This window comes from Drosophila santomea, chromosome 2L (genome assembly GCF_016746245.2).
Source record: "Drosophila santomea strain STO CAGO 1482 chromosome 2L, Prin_Dsan_1.1, whole genome shotgun sequence".
In the NCBI taxonomy this organism is placed as follows: Eukaryota; Metazoa; Arthropoda; class Insecta; order Diptera; family Drosophilidae; genus Drosophila; species Drosophila santomea.
In genome coordinates this window covers 1,756,441-1,776,407 of record NC_053016.2, presented here as the reverse complement: position 1 = coordinate 1,776,407, position 19,967 = coordinate 1,756,441, and the positions used below count along the sequence as shown (strand labels likewise).

The 19,967-nt window shown below is 42.2% G+C and overlaps 2 protein-coding genes across 2 annotated transcripts; both read left to right on the top strand.

The window, feature by feature from the left end:
- The first annotated feature begins 15,914 nt into the window (after positions 1 to 15,914).
- On the top strand, positions 15,915 to 16,761 carry LOC120456695. The gene is made up of 2 exons (XM_039643664.2): positions 15,915 to 16,096; positions 16,390 to 16,761. The coding sequence occupies exons 1-2, from the start codon at positions 15,977 to 15,979 to the stop codon at positions 16,669 to 16,671; spliced, it is 402 nt and encodes a 133-aa protein (XP_039499598.1). The 5' UTR covers positions 15,915 to 15,976; the 3' UTR covers positions 16,672 to 16,761.
- Positions 16,762 to 18,742: 1,981 nt separating this feature from the next.
- On the top strand, positions 18,743 to 19,930 carry LOC120458690 (putative gustatory receptor 22f). The gene is given in 3 exon segments (XM_039646427.1): positions 18,743 to 19,720; positions 19,785 to 19,821; positions 19,824 to 19,930. Coding segments are annotated over 3 exon segments (1,122 nt in total).
- The last annotated feature ends 37 nt before the right edge of the window (positions 19,931 to 19,967 follow it).

Here is a 19,967-nt window from a genome sequence, read left to right as displayed (position 1 = left end):
CACACCAAAACAAATATATTTGTGGGTCCTCGATTGAAGTGGGCCTGGCATGTCAGTTGACTGGATGACTGAATGGAAATGCGCAGCCATCGCAAATTGCCAGTGAAAACTTTGTGTCAAGGCCTTTAAACCAATTAAGTGCTTGTCGCCTGGGCCAAGTTCGTAATTGGTTTAAAGTGTGTGAAGTGTGAAAGGGTGGCATACGGTTACCCCGTTTCAAGTTAAAGGTCTGTGGTTTTTGGATTGGAATCCCCGAAAAGTGTCACCAACAACCAGGAACAGATGGTGAAGTACACAACCAGAAAGCAATTGACCCAGAAATCCATCTGCCACCCATTCCTTGACTCCTTGCACCGCCTTCAACCTCAAATCGAAGCCAAAACAGAGCAAGAAATCAATATAAGGGAGAGCCAAAGGACGAAGGATGACACAAATGTTGCCAGACATTGTCAACATGTAGCCAGGAACATCCGCTCTTCGCTCGGGTTATCTCACAGATAAATCTCTAGAGAAGCTTTCGCTCTCTTCTGCGATTCCATCCTCTCTGCTGCCATAATTTCGAGACCAACATCAGTTCTAGGAAACCAGTTTGGGGGAGGTCAGTAGTCCTTAGGCCTTAGTCTGCGGAGAGTCCTTCGTTCGTGGTCGAAATTCTTATTATTCATGTCAAAGACTCGCACATTTGAGGTGGCAGAAAAAGTCGGGGGAATTGGGGAGATTATCCTCGCAGAACCCAAATTTAAATTTATCCGACTGGATGTGGGCATACTTCTTAAGCTTTCTTTGGCTCAAGATAGCGCCAACAAAAGTCTCAATTTAAATATCAATTAGAAGTGTTTATCGGGGAATAATATAGGGATGAGAATGGGAGAAAATAATCCTGCCATCGATCAATGTTTAATTTGGAAGATGCTTGAATAACATCCTGATTCATTTATGTATATTCTTCTCCCCAAGAATGAGATTCCCTTTAAAGTCTGCTGAAGATGGAAGATTGAAGACTTTTGCCTGAGCTTGGGGCGAACTTTTAATTGATTTTGGTGGCAGGAAAACTTTTCTCTCCCTCTGTTTCTTAGTCTGTTTCTCCAATAACATTGCTTTCTTGTAAAAAGAAGTACATCAATAAGCAAATGAGCAGAATGAAACACAGCGCCATTTTCGAATCTATTTATCTATGTAATTCGCTTGGCAAACAAAGGAAAAGCCACGAGGAAAACTACACAACAAACAAACCTTTGTGGTTTAGGAATCCATGAATCCGCAGGGCAAACGAAATATTCGATTGAAATATCTGAGCAACCAAAGGGGATCAAGGAATTCATGATTAGTTTGTCTAACAACATTTCGATTTATTGGCAAACTTTGCGGGGCCAAAAAATCTCATGTATTCTGACTTTTAGTTCCCACTACATTTGTTTGCTTGGGCTCAAACTTTGGTAACTTTTTAATTGTTTTTCGGGCCGCAGTGATGTAAATTAATGTGGTAATTGTATTTCATATTTTTGCTCATCCTTTACAAAAAGTTTCGTCCTTGGGCTTGCCACTAAAATTAGCAACTTTTGTTAAACTGTTGTTCAAAGTTTTTCAGCCTTTACTCAGTTATATGTAAATAAATATTTTTCCGGGCTGAAAAATATTTACGGCATCATGAGATGAATCAAACAAACAAAAAGCGTTATTCCTGGAAATAAAATATGTTGTTTCTTTTTACTAGAAATTTGTGAAAAGTGGGAATGAGAAATTTAAAAAGGTTTATTTTAAGCTTTATGAACAAAAATATATATTTACGCTATCAGCGTAAATTTCTTTGAATTTGAGAGCTTTTCTTTTGTTCTTCTCTAAGCAGCTTAGATCCGAGTTTAGTTTTCTTTTGATTCTGGGTCACTTGTGATGATTTCAATCGCTTTTCCTCATTTCCAGACAAGACAAAAAAAAAGACTTTGGGAAAGGAAGGAATCTCTGTTTAGAAAGAAAATACAGAAAAGTTCGCGATAAACGAAACAATGTCTGCATTCAAATTCTCCTCCTCACTTCATTTTATTTCCACTTTTTAAATGGGCTTTTCCTCATTTCGATTTGAGGTCGTGTCACAGTTTTTCCTGGCAACAGATTTGTGGAAATTTCAAAATAAAGAACCCACCACTTCTGTTTAATTATGAAATGCAAGCAGAGTGAATGAGTGAAATTCGAGGGGTTAGCACAAGTTGTCATTGTTTGCACTGGCGAGACTTTTCCTTTCCTTTTCCTGACTTACAGTTGGCCACAATTTTGGCGGGGAAAACTTCCGTGGGTCCCTGTAGTGATTTTCCTTTTGCTTTGCTTTGACATATTGAAGCATCAGAGGCGGCGGGAAAAGTGTGGAAAGTGGGCGCGGCAGCTGTCAATCCCTTGACTTTGAGTCTTGTGTTTTCCGAGAGAAAGGAGAACGCGGGAAGCGGACCCATTTAAGACCAGTCAGTGGAGCACCCATCGTAATTGCTTTTGTATGCCGAGCTTGGTAGAAAGAGAGGGGTGTTCTGGGGGAAAGAGACAGTGGTTGTGTTAACTGTTGAAGAGAGACGGGGAATCTTGCTGGTTTCCCTTGACTTATTTTCAGCCAGCGAATAATTTCAAAGCCCCAAAAAAGCCACAGAAAAGGAAGCAAAAATTTCCGCTAAGAGGAAAGTAACACACATTAAAACGCACACACATATTACCAACAAAAAAGGAAAGCGACGGACAGAGGGAGATAGAAAGAGAGGGGGATGCCACAGAAAAAGTTGTATTAAATTATAAGGCGTGGTGAAATAAATTTGAAAGAATGAAAATTTAAATAATGCGAGCCACATTTACCATAGACCGGAAGTGTGTGCTCTGCACTGAAAAAAATAAAAGCAAATAAAGTAATTGGAAATTGTTAGAAATGGAATCTTGCATTCCGCATCTGCAATAAAGTGTTTTTTGTATGGATGAAGTATATTATACGTATATTCATGATCAACTCATTCCCTTTTTCAGTGCATAATGTTGTAATGTGGCAGGTATTCAAAGCATGCTGCTCACTTCACCAGAAATTGTTTCCATTTACACGATACTTGAGCATCCCTCTCCTTCACTTCCCACTTTCTATCTCTCTCCATTTCCCGTAGGGTAATTTCTCATCTCTCTGAATGTGAATGCCAGTGGAGAATCTTGAATGTCTCTGGGAGCCAACTTTGCTCATCAGTCCGCGTAATTTCGCGGTGCAAGTTTCAAATTGTCAGTGGTCCAGGAATTATGTGGCTCACTTCCTCACTTCCACTTCCTTTTGGATCTGCTCCAATAACTTTGGAATCTCCAATATGGCAGAGGAACTGCCTCCGGCCAAGACAATCTGCTCAGGTGGAGAGGGAGCAGGAACTCAGGGCAGAAGTTATCAAAGTCTGGCTTCTTTTGAGACACAAATTAGTTTTTCCATCGGTTTCACATTTTCGGCATTCCAGTTGACTGTAGTTAGGACAAAAGTTTTCCAATGAACCTAAATGGAGAGTATTTGAATGATGAAGCGGGGAAATGACCAAGGGCCAGGTGTCGACCACATCTTATTGCAGCGGATGTGGCTGTTTTATGGACAGTTAGGCCTAAAAAGTCTAAGAAGAAAAGTCTAAAGTCAAAACTCATTCCCCAAATTGACATTTCCAGGTTGGTCGGCTTATAATTCACATGGCTTCTTGTTGGTATTTTCATTCGAATGTTTCCATATCGCATATTAATTTCATGTTTACTCGTCTTTCAAATACCCCCTCCCATTTCGACCCACTTCTGCTTGGCCAAGATTTTCCTCTTTTCGTTGCCCCGTAAATATTGCAAATTATTTTGGCCAAAAGCCAGCAAACTGGATTTGGAATTCAGAAACGAATTAAATTGGCAAGCTCGATGGTGCCCCTTCCTTTTCGCCCTTTTCTGAAGGACATTTTCAGAATTTTTCCCTCTTTTAATTTTGTTGAAATGTCGCGTGCATCTCAATTCTCCCTCTGTTCTCCTTTCCCTCGGGGAAGAATCGCCGTAATAAAGTCGCCTCAGTCTGGAGAAAGGCCTTTCTCTTCAGCTGGCAGGAGGTGGGATGCTTAAGGGGGCGTGGTCCTGGTATTTCTCATCTCCCATGCTAAGTTCGTAGTGCGCCGTGGTCTCGGTTTCGCTCCTCTTATCGCTTTTTCCATTTTTTGGCTCAAAATGGTTTACGGCTACGTGAGGAGAGAATTTGGAAAAGCTAACATGTGTGTCCCCGTCTCTTTCCCTCTGGCATCGCTATCTCTTTCTCACTCATGGCATATTGACAGTGGGATTGGAAACTACGCATGCAAAATGCGAAAGCGACACAAAATATTCACTTGGCGAATCGACTTGAGAACATTTTCCTTTCTTTTTCTCTCATCCTGCTCACGATTTTTCCGCTTGTGTTTGTTGACATTTTCCCGGGTCCTTTGTTTTCCCAGCGAAGGTTGGGGGAAATCGGGGGAATGGAAATCTATGGCATTGGGTCACGTGCGAATTCATCGATGGGAATGATGATGATTGAGGGGATGATGGAGATGATGGGTATACTTGGAATCCCTAAAAATTCGTTGATTGAGATGCCAACTACCAAGGACAATTATTCAAGACATAAGTAGAAATTCAGTAAAGCGGCTGACCTTTACATTAAATAAGTATTTACTGATTAAACTAAGCATTTGTTCTATTTTAATAAACTGAAAGGCCTGGTGTTGAGAATGTTCTTCGTTTTCATTTGTTCTCGCTGCACAACGAGACGGAAATTAAAACTGTCATTTCTATTTTCGTAGTTGCCAGTTTCAATTGCCACTGCCTAATGCCACGCCCCTGTCCGCATCACCGCCCACATTGTTTGTCCGTATAATTTGTTGATTAAATAGCTCAGTCGCGGATTTCGGTGTTATATATCAACAGGGAAAACCGGGGGATTCGGTGGTCCAGTGGTTGCTGCACCAGTTCTAAATTATTTACCGATGGCCACAAATGAAATGCTCCTATTCCAGTTTCCCCCATTTTTGATAGTGTTCCGTATTTCCAGTAATTGTTTTCCCAACTGGCAATATAACGTTTGCATCTCTTCGTTTCCTCTCATTGCAGAATCAATATAAAATTGTAGTTGTTTCCAAAATGGCCACTAATCTATTTTTGCTTGTTAACAAATTACAGCCAGCCATAAATAACAACTCACTTTATTAATTGGAAGTCTCCAGTTTTTCCAATTTATTTAATCTACAACATGTGAGTTCTGACCTCTTTCTCCTAGTAGTAAATGGCAGTTCTGACCATGAATAATTCCGATTACTTTTAGGCGAATTCCAGGCATTTGGACACCTATCTTTCAGACTCACCTTCCTTGGCATTTAACTCTCGTCTGCTTCCATTCCATTTAACTTTGTGTCCTTGCCAATTACAAATTCATAGACCCAAAGTTGATTGCTCCACAGTCAGAGTTTTCCCTGTACACCATTACACCTGTCCTGCCTTTTTGGCTGCCCATGAATAATTCGAGGTTGTCCGCTGACAAATTGTGCGGCTCGTTAAATTGCGACCACAAAATTCGCAGCGAATTATGCAAATTTCAATGAAACAATGATTCTCAAGTCTCGCGAATATCTCATAGTATCCATGAAACTTACTTCGGTTCCATATTTGTTGAAGGACAAGGCAGGCGGGGAAGGACAATAATTCCGTTTGAATTGTATCCCTGGCTTCCTGTTATCCTGGGCCCTTATCCACTTGGCCCACATAAATAATTTTTAATGATGTGAAAATGTGTTCGCAGGCACTTTCCTATAATTAATGTTAACTTCCTGCCAAGGAACCGCAGGCAGAACAGGAAGATGAAAAGCTCGAAGGCAGACCGCAAAGAAAATTAAAGTTGAAAAGCCGGTGAAAGGTGAGAGCGACATGTGTTTGAACCTTTTCCGGAAATCAAAACCACTCCAGAGGAATCCCTTCTCCTTCATTCTCCTCATTTCAAATCTTATTTTGCCACCTGTTTTTATTTTCCAATTCCTTGACACCAATTCAATCGGAGTTTTCTCTGCAATACTTCCTGCCTTCACCTAACATCCCCTCATCCAACTTTCTTTGCGCTTCTTAAATTTCTTTGACATTTTCCCATTTTCTTCTGCTTTTGCTCTTATTTAGAAACAATTTCCGCTGCATTTTCTGCAAAGAAAGCTACTAAGTAGAAGGTGATTGTGAGGGGGTAATAAAACCAAGGGAGTGGAAAACTCCTAAGACTCCTAAATGTGCATTCACTTGTAGCCAGAACTCGGCAAAAATGGTGACAAGTTTCTTTGTCCGCGAAGCGAACTTAATGCAATTGAAATGGCAATTTCCACGGAAAACTGCTGCTCGGACCTTGAACTTCAGTTGAACCCTGCACTGTCCTGCCATAAATTACCAACTCTCTGAAGCGCTATTATTTCCCAGCACGAACTCAAAGAGGATCCAAGTATGACCCATCCAGATCCGAATCCACATCCTTATCCTCTTCCCATTAAGCATCCCCCAAAGAGGACCATACCGCAATGCAGTCCGTGTCCGAGTTCCGTTTTTATGGCAGCTGGAGGAGCGGGAAAAGCGGGTGGAAAACATGGAAGGATGCGGGATTGGGAAAATGGGAGGAAAAAGCGGAGGTGACGGCACCTGCACATAGGTAAATTTGTCCAGCAGCGAACTAAATTCCAAACGGAAGTGACACTCTAATTGAGAGCAACGAGCCAGCTGGGAGGTGTTTTTGGGTGGTGAAAGGGGCTTCCAGAGGGTGAAAGTGCTGCAGGGAATGGTGGAGGTAGTGGGAAGTGGAGCATTGGAGCATTGGAGCATTGGAGGAGGATATGTCCACTTGATGCGGGCACTGGGAGTAGCACTAAAAAAAGTAAACTCGTTAATTGCTAAGTGCAAAACCATAAAACGGCTGTGGGGGTAAAAATGGATAGGGGTTCTGAAAAGTGGAAAAAAAAGAGGAGCAGGAAAACTGTTTGGTTTTTGGTTAAAAAACTCGATGGGCAATAAATTGAAAATTATATGGAAACAGAGATTCATCACATCATGTCTTCAATGGATTTCCCTCTGATTTGCATATCAGTAAGCTTGAAATCAGTAAGTTCCTAGGAAATATCATCCATCTTTTCCGACCTCGAAGGATGTTCAATGTCAAGCTCACCTTCGCAGGATTCTAGTTCGACATTTCTGTGCCAGCATTTTTCCTGGCCTGTCATCGGATGTACCCGAATTTTTCACAGATTCTAGAACATGATGGAAATGCGTTGCATATTTATGAATAATTCAGCAGGGAAGCTCTTCTCCCGCTTTTCCTATTTGTTTTCCACAAATTGTCAGAATGTTGGCGGGACGACATTGGCACCACGTGTAAAGCACCCTTTCCCTTCCCTCCACATGCCACAAAGTTTGTCCAAAATTGGCCATTGGAATTTATTCATGTGGATGTGGCTGGAGGAAGAAATGGAAAGTAGGAACAGGGAATAAAGTATCATCATGCAAATCACTCACTTTCATCTCCCACTTTCCGATCTTTCCACCTTAAAGCTTTCCCAGTGGTCAGCTCGCAGCTGGAAAAACTTCGCCCGGCGACAGCTGAACAAATGACTTGCATTTCATAATTATCGTGGGAGGTTCCAAGGTCCTCGGGGAAATTGAAAATGAGAGCGAGCAGCACAGCTCAGCTGTGACATTTTTATTAAATTTCCGCCACTTTTCCTCTCTCAGCGGGATGTGAGGTTGTGGAAGCTTTAATTAAAGAAATAATCAAGGCGAGTTTGTCCTAGTAATATATCAAAATCTCCTTCTGCTCCGATTGAACTTTGGGGTGTGACGAATGTGGAAGGGCGGGGTGGGGAATTGATTAATGAGTGGGGAAAGTAGCCAAAAGGTTTTTAAAATATTTTGAGAGGGCCAGCTAAAGAAGAAGGAAAGCAGGACAAGTACTTTCTTTAATATCAGTTAAACTACAAAAATATGTTTAATATATAACATCCCTTTCCATTTCTTCCCACACGTCTCACAATCAAATTTTTCCCGACTTTATGTTTTGTCTTTTGAAGGTTTATGACTCATCTTGTGATTTCACTGCGGTTCCGAGTTTATATTCCTTTTATGGCAAGTCTTGTTTCAAGGCTGCCAGAATCAGGATATTCCATAAGACATCAAAGAAAAAGGGGAAAGGTCGCCTTTGGCCAAATAATTCCCGTTCATAAATTTGAATCAATTTTTAAAGAGTTCATCAGCTGAGTGCAATCAGCTCGGAAGAGTTTCTTGTTTCCGAGGAAAATAAGCCAAACAGAACCAAAAGCACAAGGCCAAAAGAAACAGAGTGAAAAGCGAGAACAGCAAGAGAAGAGGAAATTAATTAACAATCTAGGCTATGAAAATGCAATGAAAATGGTTGAAAGGCACATTGCAAAAGCGTTTTTAGTTGCAACAAAAGAAATAAAACAGAAATGACCCATAATAAACAGCCAAAAGCAATTTAAAAACACTTTATTGGCGACTGTAATACTTAATATCCTTCTCAAGTGCAAGGAATCGAGGACAGAAACGTCGGAAAAGGATAACACAAGCTCCCACTGCTTAATTTATGATTTTTTAATAGCAACCACTAACTCGTGGGCGGTTCAAACGGGGCGTGGCAGATTTCGTTGTCCGTTCTTGACGCAATTACGGAATCAGGGAAATTTAATTGCTGCTGCAGTGGACCGACGAGAAGGTCCTTACACTTCGAGGAGAAGGCGAATGGCAGGACGAGTGGTGGATGGGTGGTGGTTTCTATCGTCTGCGGCTGTTTACAGTTGATTATCGTCCTTGTCGGCTGTCTCCACTGTCTCCGCTGTTTGCCTGCTCCTGTTTGTGACGTGGATAGTTCGTGGCTATCTTGGTGGATCCTGCGGATGGAAAACCGGCCATTGTTTGTCAGTTTCCCTTGTACACACGCCTTGGTTTATTCTTCACTGGGGCAGTAAGATCTACAGGATACTCCTCTCTGTTGAACATTAAATGGTAAATATTCAATATTAGCAAAGTAATTTAATCAAATTCGAATAACGCTTTTTCCTTGAAATTCTAGTAATACCTAAATAAAGCTCTCACCTTTCACCCCTCATCTGAATGCAATCTGAATGCAAGCCCGCATGACATGTCATATTTGGTATCCTCGTTGGGGGCCTTTATCCTTTTTCCCATGCCAATGTTTGCCAACTTGGTCAGAATGGTGCAGCTGACCAGATGAAATCCCCGAGCACATCTACGCTTTCCCATTTAACCCCCTGCTAATTCCCATAGCCGTGATTTGCGAACACTTTAAATATGCCACAGAGCGTGGAAACAGGAATCAGGAGACCGGCAGGATACCAGCTCCCCGAAAATACCAGAACCCATTCCTCTTGTGGATGTGGGCCGAATTAGTGAAGGGCAGTCAAGGATTAAGGACTCACCAGCGGTGAGGATTAAAGTGTGGGAAAGTAGCACTCACACTCGCGTTCATAACAGTTTTAATATTTGCATTTGTGCAGTGAGTGCTGGAATGTCCAAATATACGGGATATAAGTCCATATCGAATGAGTGTCGATAAATTATTCATATGCGGAAGTGCAGCAGGAAGCTCATTGCACTGCCTTTCATTAACAATACCAGCAGCATCTAGCCACGCCCCCATTTCGTGCAGTAGGCGCAATATCCTTCCGTTTTCGAGGTTTGCCAATTGGACCGGAAGTGAAATTCCGGGGGAAAGGCGAAGGAAATTCGAGAGACGAAAATTGCGGTTGAGCAGCGATTAAAGCGCTTCACTTGCGTTGAGTGTTAATTCCACTCTCATAATGGCAGATAATTATTTTGAGAGTGGAGTCAATTAAGTAGATATATCTGCAGATTGATTTACCACCCCTCAACCTCTCTTCATATTTGCCTTGGCCTACAATAAACATGTTTTGCAATCTTTATTGCTCCTCGAACGGTTTCCATACCATTTCCCTTTGCCAATTGCGCTCGAGGATCTCAATCCGCCAAGCAGGTCAAGTGAAATGCTCTACAAACTTTTCTTTCTCCCAGAACCTTCCGTTTTCCCACTTTTCTTTTCCACACACAACACATCAAACAGGGAACACACAATGGAGCTCTAAGAGGGAGAAAGTGGACCTGGCGACCTGATTTCTGGGCTTCTCCTACTTGGACACGTTCTCATGCAGATGTATGTCTAGGATCTCTAAGGACTTATGCCACGCCTACTGCGCCTTCGTTTTCAGGCAAACCACCACCCCCAAATTTATGCAGAATTCGCCAGCATTGTTTCCATGAAATTTTTGATAAATGCTGCCAATTAAGTGAAAGCTTGTCAGGAAACGGATTTCCCAGGAAACAGGAAAAATGGAGGAAGGAGGAGTGGGCTCACATATCGACTCCATTCGGATTCGGACTGCAGACTGCGGATGATGTTGGTGTTGGTCTGCCATGGGGATTTGGCCTTAAATGCTCCTCATTTATTTTAACACCCAGCAAGAGTCGAAGGCCCAAAGCTCAAATGTAATTCTAGCTCACTGCGAGAAATACCACTGTGTGATTTAAATTTAATGCAACCTTTTTCTCCTCCAAATTTAATTCATTTTCTCTCGGTGTACTGAAGGTGTTCTGCTGGATATTTTTCTACTTTGAGCCACCGCCTGGGGCGTAAATATCTGATTAGGCGCCAGCCCACAAAAACAGCTCCCCATATTCCTTTGAAATTTTTCTTTTCTAGGGAACCGAACAAAGGGCACAAAGAAAATGGTGAAAATAATCTTGGGCAACATCTGGAGGAAAAGCGAGGGAAATCAGGAGTCGAATGCTCCCTTTGCGATTGAGGACAAGGTTAAGCATTCGGCAGTAAAATGGCAACTTATTGTTTGGAATTGCCCGGAAAACAAAGGGAAGATGGAAAATGCTTGAGGTTTCCTCTGGGAAATTCATTTTGGAGTGGGAAAACTGCTGTTTTCAGGAAATATTGAAAATGTTTGACCAATCACATGGGTCATTCTGGCTATAACCTGGACAATTAGTTGCCCAATTGATAACTATGGCTTTCTGCGGGGTCTGTCTGCTTTTCTGTCCGCCTTATCCTTTGGTTGTTCGCTTTCAAAAAGGATCCACTGACCTCGTCCTGTTTGCAACATCCTTGTGAACTGCTGTGGCTGCTGTGGTCATCCTGACACTCCCCGTCAGTCGAGCTCACTGTAGTCATAGTTGTCTCCTTTGTCCTGGTTTGTTGCTTCTTTGTGTGGTTTTCTAATAGCTGATGGAAATAATTTGCTCATTTTATGAAAGCATTTTGCCCATGTGGTTGACACATCAAAAGGACCTATTTAATGTAGTTAAACGAAGCTCGAAACCGAGAAGTTTAATTATACTTGTCTCTTACATTTCCGATAAGTCATGAATATATTAAATTTCAATTATTTACTTTTTTGCAAATTGAAGAGTTTTGGTTTTCTGAAAATGATTTCCAAACAAGGCATTGTCTTGGAGAAGCATTTATTACTTTTTAATGAACACTTTTCCTCCAAAATGCCCCACGTGGCTGCCATTAAGTTGGCCCCCCCAAAAACCTGGCCCACGAGTCTGTAAAACTTGCCACACTTGCACACTTTGCAACTTTTCCACAACTTCGAAATGAACTCGACAAAATGGCCAAATCATGGTGGTTTTGAGGACATCACTGGCAGGATTACCGCAGCAGTCATAAAGGCAAATGATGGCTAAATAAAAATGGTAAACTACAGTTGCCAACTCATGCAAACGTCTTGTCCTATCTGCGCTTAAATTACTTTTTCACTTGGGACTGAGGTCAGTGGTTGCTGCCGGGAGTAGGAGCCGGAGATGGTGATGGAGCACCAGGATGAGCAAGTGCCTCATGACCGCAGAGTGGGCTCAACGAGACGAGCTGTGGCCTCCAGCAACTTGGGCCCAGACCAAAGACAAACTTAAACTTCAGGAAAACTTCGGTTTTTGCTAACATGTTGCGGCTGGCAAAATGTCGCCAGCCGGAAAACTTGGCGAAAATGTCGAGTTGAACTGGGCTTAAATGCCCCACTTGCATGCATTCAAAATTTGTGTCCAACAACAGTAGATTTAAAAACAGAAAAAGGCTTACAGTTTCAGCAAACGAAAAATCGCACAATTTAAACACCAGTGTTAACACAATACCAATCCATACGCAATTCGTTTTTTCCTTAATTTTCCATAACTTATATCCGTATGAATTACAGACTCGCAACAAGCAGTCTCTGGGAATATAAATTCAAAATTGTGTTTCGTTTACTTTTGTTTGACTGAAAGAGTGAAAATAATCCTTTGTGCATACTGATTGCAAACAGGACTAAATTCTTCTTTGTTTTTCAAGCTTTTACTTGCAAACTGGGATTTTTTTCGCTAAGAGTCGAGTGACGCATAAGTTAAGTCGCTAAAAAAATCAGTTTATGCAACTCGAAATGGGTTTAGAAATGCAAATCCTTTTGCGAAGTGACAAGGATTTTCAGGCAGCTTCCTTGTGCGTGTTTATCCTTCAGTTTCCACCACTTTCAAACAATTCGAAGCGCAAAAGAGACCGCGGGGAAAGATTAAGACAATGCTCGATCCACTTCGACGCCTTGAGACGGAAAAATCTTTTCCCATTTTCCCCATCCGAGGCTTTGACATCTTCACTTGCATGCGAAATGAATATCCTGCTTTTTGCTAATTGGCGGATAGACAAACTTAAGTTTCCCCAATGAGATTAGCTGCGTTCGGAGTTTTAAGTTGCTTTTAAGTTTCTGCAACTTTTCAGAAGAACTCTGAGCGCTTTCAGCCACTTTTCATTTTTTATAAAGCACAAAATGTTCATAAATAAGTTTGAGTGGGTGGCAGACGTTTGGGAAAAAGCGATGCCGAAATTGAAGTTGAGAAAACTACGCCAACATAAATGGGGCATTTCCAGCGAAGTTAGCATTGTCTAAAAAATTGTCTGAAATGAAACCAAAAGAATTCAATTTATGACAATGAAAAATGCGATGTACAAATACCCAAATACAGTCAAGTCAAATCGTATTATGAAAATGCAAGTTAACCAAAGGACCTCAAGTCTGGCAAAGCCATTCGTCTGCTTTTCTGGCTAGCAGGATCTCACAATTCGTTTTCATACGCCAATATATCCCCAACCTACACATGCACAGCGAATGGCATCGCGTGACTGAGTCATCCTTCTGCCGAAGAAGGGCAACTAATCCAATAAGTTCCAGTGGCACTATCCTAATGAGCCATTCTATTTGCTTAGTTCCCGGCTGACTCTAAGCCTCCTGGTAGTTCCATCGGCAGAGGAGCGAAGGCATCCACATCCTGTTGCTGGAGGAGGAACTTTTCTACGCCGCCTTCCGACGGAGGCAAAAGTTACATTTAATGAACCATCAGGACACACCACTCCGGGCATCCTGCAGAGGGTCTTTGGGGAGGAGGGACGGTGATGGGGGGGTAGGCAATTCCCAGAAGTTAACTTGCAATTTTGCATGTCGCGCAATTAGGCAAAAGTTAAATTGCTTGTCATAAATGTAAAATTTGCAACACAAAAATTGACTTAAGTGAGTGCAGGAGCTGCAGCCTGGGCTCGAAATAAATTTAAGCGGCTTTTGAATTTAAATTGCACTCATAAGCATCGTAACTCCTTGGGCTGTTAAAAGCGCTGAGCCACGCCCACGGCGCCAGCCGCCCACCGCCCCATAAAGATTATGAAAAGTCGTAAAAGGCCAAAAATATGAATGCGATAGTCATAGTCTGGAGCTGGTAGAGCTGGTACGAAAATGGCTCAAATAAAATAAAACAGCAGACTCATGCAGAAAAGTCAGCGCCGCCAACATTTTGTGACATTTTCCGCTGTCAGCACGCGGAAAACTCTGGAGTGCCAGAGGTGGGGGGTTCAATGGGTGCTACACTCGAAATAATCTAGAGTATAAAGAGCAGACTTAACTTAAATCCAAAGGTTTATGATCGAGTTTATTTACTCACTTATATATTTACTAACTATTTACTTAAGGACTTGACGAGTGACCATGGTGTATTCATATGCTGGCTTTAAGTAAAACTTGTTGATTTAGATTTAGATTTTCTTTCCTGCTTTTATTTAGTTTAAAGTGCGCTTGTGGTAGTAACTAAGCTCCGGAGGAAGGCTCAAAAATGCGCCGCTGGCTGAACATTTTGTCATACTTTGCTGCTTAGCCGCTTGAAGAAGCTGGCTTCATTATGGAACAGCTTGAATCCCCCAACAGGCTGCATAAAGTATGAAATTAAAATGCTGGCCAAAATGGTAAAAAAAAAAAAAAATAAAGCGAGTGACAGCAAAAGTTGCAAAAGCGTCGACAAAAGCGGAAAATGCAAACCAGCGGAGAGCAACCATTTTTGTTGACTTGCTTTGGTGGCTTTGGTTTGTTGCGTGTTTTAGTGTGTTTAGTGTGTTTGTGGGTTCAAAGTTGTGGGCTAGGGGTAATGGGTCCCGGGGGTGGGGTTTAGGGGGTGGTGCTCACTCGGGTCACACCTGTGTCAGTGTGTTGATGTTGGTGTTGGGCCAAAGTTGAAACTTAATGTGTACAGCTTGTCCGGGCGTTTTGTAGCCCCAAAGTCATGGTTAGTTGAACTTTTCATTGTTCCCATGAACAGTGGCAGCAACTTTTGCGAAATGTGCAAAAAGGAATGTTTAATAAGCTGCAAATAATAGTATTTGAAGAACAGATCCTAGCCCAAAAGAATCCTGAGCTCTACAGAGTTACAATTTGCCAAGCAGTTTTGAGCAATAAATTAAATACTTACATAGTTCTAGTTTAGTAGTTGGAATCTACGATATAATAAAATTTCTTAGGTCAACTTAAACTTGAAATATCAAACCACGAAAACTTAAGGGAATCCTTTATTACCAGGTCCCCTCTTTTCCCACCGCAGTTTAAGCTGACTTCGCCGACTTGCAGGACACGCTGGTGTTGGTTTATTGTGACAAATAAACTTACGCACCGAAAATGGCAGGAAAAGCAGGCAGGACGGTAATAAAATGCCAAAAGGTGCAAAATAAATAAGGGGAAACATCAACCAGCTCGGTCAGCCTGCAAAAACGGCTCGCATATCAGATGGTTTACAGCATTTGTTTATTTATGATGGGGGCCGAAGGAGGAGCAGCTACCATACCGGGCAGCACTCAAATTAAAGGATCCGCAAAAAATGTGATTTCGAAACAACATTCCCCGGCTGACAGGAAAAGCTTTCACCTGCAATTCACCCGCCTGCACTTGCCATAAAGCGAAAATTTCATTAGGCCTACCCAAAAATGGCAAAAAAGAGCAGGAAATAATAGAGCAGCAGAGCAGCAGTCCTTCACGACGATTAGGGTTGCCGCCCTTCGCATTTTTTATAGTACTTGCTGGTCGAGTATTTGGCCGTAAATTCCAAACCATTTCCATTTTGCACAAAACGTGACTGAGTTTTCACAACCGCGCCCCCTGGAAAATCCCCGCCCACTAACTTCCGTTTTTCGGCAGCCTCCGGCAGGGGAAACTGTAAATAAATTTTATTTTTCGGTCCGCCAGCAAAGTGCATAGAGAGGTCCGCAGTCCGGAGTCGGTATTCCGTAGTCCGTTGTCCGTAGTTGTCCGCAGTCCGGATTCCCGGATAGAAGCCTTAAAAACGAAACTTTATCTGCATTTAGTACGTAAATAATCGAGGGCCTCGCTCCGAGGATTTCGGATGGTAGGTGAAAAGGCTTTTAGCTGCACTCGGGATGAGTGGGCAGTGCTAATTTGTTTTGGATTGATGGACATGCATTTTGCATGAATGAGCTGGGAAACCCGATTAATCTAAACCTCTCAGCAGGCCCTGAATTGCAGCTCCGATAGTTTAACTTGTTTAACTGGAAAATTGCTAAAAAACGGAGCGTTGTGAACTGTCAGTTCGAGGCAAAATGAATAACTTCGTGAATATCCTTTTCACTGACGATCCCCTGGAGCGCGAGGAGGATTTCAATAGGCGTAACCAGCTCCCAGAAAAAGTTATTTCCACTTGCAGCCCGAGGAAAAATCAGGTGCGTAAAGGTTTTCCATTCTTATCTGGACTGGTGACTGTTTTCAATTTTCCTGATAAATCACCAAGCTACAATTAATTGGTTAGTTTTTCTGTTTCAACCGAAAGGGCTTATGTAAATTTATTGTTCATAGTATGTGAATGTTATTAACATGCATGTTTAAGGTCTATGAATATTTAATTAAGCGCTTTTTTCTCTGACAACTAACTGCGCAGCTATGAATATTTATTTCCTGCTAATTAAATAACACTTATGGTTATTTTTAAGTGCACTTTATTTTTTCCAATTTACAGGAAAAAGATATCGGGATGAATGCTCCTCCAGAGAACGAAGCCAAGCGTCCCATACTGAACTCATCGAACTTTAATAGGATATTTGGAGCATCTTCCGAAACAGATGATTTGGATTTCGGGGACTTTCCCGACCTCAACCATCCGCAGCCAAATGCCTCCATTCGCGAGCAACTGCGCCTGACCTCCGTGAACCGCGGAATTATCCTGAGTATTCATCGGAATCACGAAAAGCAACTCGAGGACCTTTGGCACTCGCAATTAATCGAAAAACTAGTGCAATAGTAAAACGAAAGGCTGGTCGGATTAGGGAGTATTATCCTTCTGGAAAAGAATTTTCTAGGCAGAAAGCTTTGCTCCTTCACTTGACATTTTCCACCAATAAAAGAATAAAATATTAATTAAAATAAATCAATATATTAGCAAAGACTTGATTACTCTGAAAGTTGCTGCCAAAACTATAATTGCACTGATAACGTCTAACTGTTAACAGGTGAGTGCGAGGCTTAATTGCAATTTGCGCAGCGTCAACCAGATAATTAAGTGAGTTTTAACTTGTGCACAAACAATGTGCTCCATGTCACACCAGCAATGGCAATGTCAAATGGAAGGCATTGTGGCACTTTAAATGCAAAACTCACAATTTGCACTGGAGCCTGCTGAAGTCATTTAATTTGGCTTTTGGAAAGTGTTGGAAATGCGGGGGAAGTGCGTGTCCACAGTCGAAAGTCAGGACGTCCAGCGTGTGTCAGGATGCATTGATTTATGTCCTGCGGACGTCGTGAGGGGAGTGGAAATGACATGAATCTTCATTTGTGAATTGCATTTTATAGTATATGACTGCGCTGCCTGAGATTGAGTCAAGTATTTGTGCGCACATTCGCGGTGCAAATAATAGTAACTGCGTATGGGAAATGCTGGAAGGAAATAAACATCTATTGTGATTAGATATAAATGTGTCTGTGATAGCAATTTTGTACAATTTCTGAAATATTTTCGGAGGTATGACTGTGCTTCCTCTGGCATACATATGTTTCGATAAGCTCATCGCATCCTGACTCTTCACTCAGCTCCACAAAAGGCCTCCCAGTCCCACCTTCTGGCTCAATTAGGGCAAGTGACCAGCTTTGTGCTCAGCTTTATTTATACAAATGTGTATGCAAATGCGTGTTTTTGTGGGCCAGTTGGGTGGCTTCTACACATGCGAGTATGCAGGACGAGATCCTTGCTAATGGAATTCCCTCAGACAATCCGGAATTCATTCGACTGCAAAATTTCTTGTTTTGAGATGTTTGTTTGTTTGTGGGCCTGGCAAATGGAATTTTCCAGTTGCCAGCAGAAAGCACTTCATTTTGGACTAAGCACAGCTTCCCTTCTGTTTTCAGTCTTAATTATTTGAGGAAGTTATCTTCTCAATCAGGCTATCTTTAGGCGGATTGGGAATTATTTATTGCAGCACATAAAATTATAATAAAAATGAATGCCAGATTTTAGGAAGGCTGAACTCGGAGGTCTTGCAGATATTTCCCTGCAGTTAACTACGAAGGTAACGTCTTCATAACTTCCTGTTATTTGCCTAATGAAATTCCCCCGTCCGCAGAGCAGCCTGTGCCCCTCCTCCCCCATCACCGTACTCATCCGAGGCTGAGCTTTAGCTTATTGAAATGCTGAGCATCGGGGACCTGGACCTGGGTGGCCACCACCCCACTCCTCGAAGCCCCTCCAACCCCAATACACAACCAGCCCCAGGCGCACTTAAGTCAGCCCCTTTTCAGCTACAACAATGCAAATATTATTCCTTGACACCAGCTGTAGAAGAGGCGACTCCGCCAGCTGCTGTCACAGGATCCCCATCGTTATGTGCTCTGTGCTATGTGCTATGTGCATATATATATCTATATATATCTGGGTTGACTTAGCAGCCCCACCTCCTGCAGAGACCCTCGGCATTTCCATTCCATGGCTAATAACTTGTTGCTCAACCAGAAATCCCCGATGCCTGCCATAAAGCACTTAATCAAGTTAATAAAAATTGATGGCTGGCACGCAAACAATTTGTTTTTTGATTGCCACCAGGACGAGGAGGGAAATCATGAGGAGGAGCCTGAGATAGTTGGATCATACGAAATGTGTCAATTTGAAATATGCCACGACGAGATTATTCAATTCACGGAAGTTTTTGGGTAACACCAACTGTATGAGTCACTCTGTTTATTGAACTTAAGTTTAATGGAGTACACATTGCAGATAACCAAGGATAGTTCTAATAAGGCTAATTGCATGTGAAAGTTGGATTAGTAGCTTTTCCTGGCTGAAAACCTGTTGCCTTCAGTTTTAGCCAACACTTTAGAGGGAAATGTTCCAACCACGACGCGGTTTCAGTTGCCTCTTGGCATGGTTCATACTTCAGACGACTCTCTACGCATCCTGGCTACTGGGACTGTTTCCCTTCACTTTCGATTCCCGAAGAAGGCAGCTGAAACTATCCCGATGGCTGCTACTCTACGGTTTTATTCTGCATTTTTGCGCCATGTGCCTGGCGTTGAGTAGCTACTTTGCAGTTCGGCAGCGGAAAAAAAATCACGCATTTGAGCGCAATCCGCTGTTGGAGCTCATATACCTACGGTTTGCACATACAGTGTTTTTTTCCATAGGCTTATTAATACTCATGAATGTTTGGAAAAGCAACACGATTCTGAAGATTGCCAATGAACTGCTCACCCTAGAGTGCCAGGTAAAAAACCTTCTGACAATGAAGAACTGTCCCAACTTTAACTGTATCGTGCTTAATAAAAGTGTGACTGCAATGGGTCAGATCATAGTGTCAATCTTGTTCTGTCTGTGGCAAGAAAATTCGTACCCGAAGATCCTAAAGATCCTTTGCTGCCTGCCACTGCTCGGCTGCCAATTGATTATTATGCACTTTCATACCGAAATCATTTTGGTGTACCGCTATGTGTGGCTGCTTAATGAAACACTGCAGGACTCATGCAAGCTGAGCTCCTCAAGAATTCGCGCACTCACGTCCTTGTACGATCGGCTGGTGAAGCTGAGTGAAACGGTGGTAGCGACCAACGATACCCAGCTGATCCTTTTGCTAACTATTTATATAATCGGTAATACTGTGCAAATCTTTTTCCTCATTGTGCTGGGAGATAGCATGAACCAGCGGTATATTTACTTGATGGCTTCCCCTCAATTGCTGCTAAATTTTTGGGACTTCTGGCTGAATGTTGTGGTGTGCGATCTCACTCAAAAGTGTGGAGACCGAACATCGAAAGTCCTGAAACAATTCACTGATCTGGAGCACCATGATGGGGAGTTTGAGCGAAGTGTGGGTATACTTTTGGAATTTAAGTCTCTAATTTGGTCAACTAATTTGACCCTTTTTCTTACAGTTGAATGAATTCGCATGGCTGTGCACTCAGCGCAAATTCAGCTGTGCGGACTCTTTCCTATTAACTACAACATGGGCTTTCAAATGATCATCACCAGTTTTCTATACGTGGTTTACCTGGTTCAGTTCGATTTCATGAATTTGTGAAGCTTTCTTTACGGCGACAAGTAAAGTTGAAGATGAA

Coding starts and splice junctions, on each gene's coding strand:
- LOC120456695 (XM_039643664.2), top strand. CDS start 15,977: ATGAATAACTTCGTGAATATCCTTTTCACTGACGATCCCCTGGAGCGC. Junction 16,097..16,389: donor GCAGCCCGAGGAAAAATCAG/GTGCGTAAAGGT, acceptor TCCAATTTACAG/GAAAAAGATATCGGGATGAA.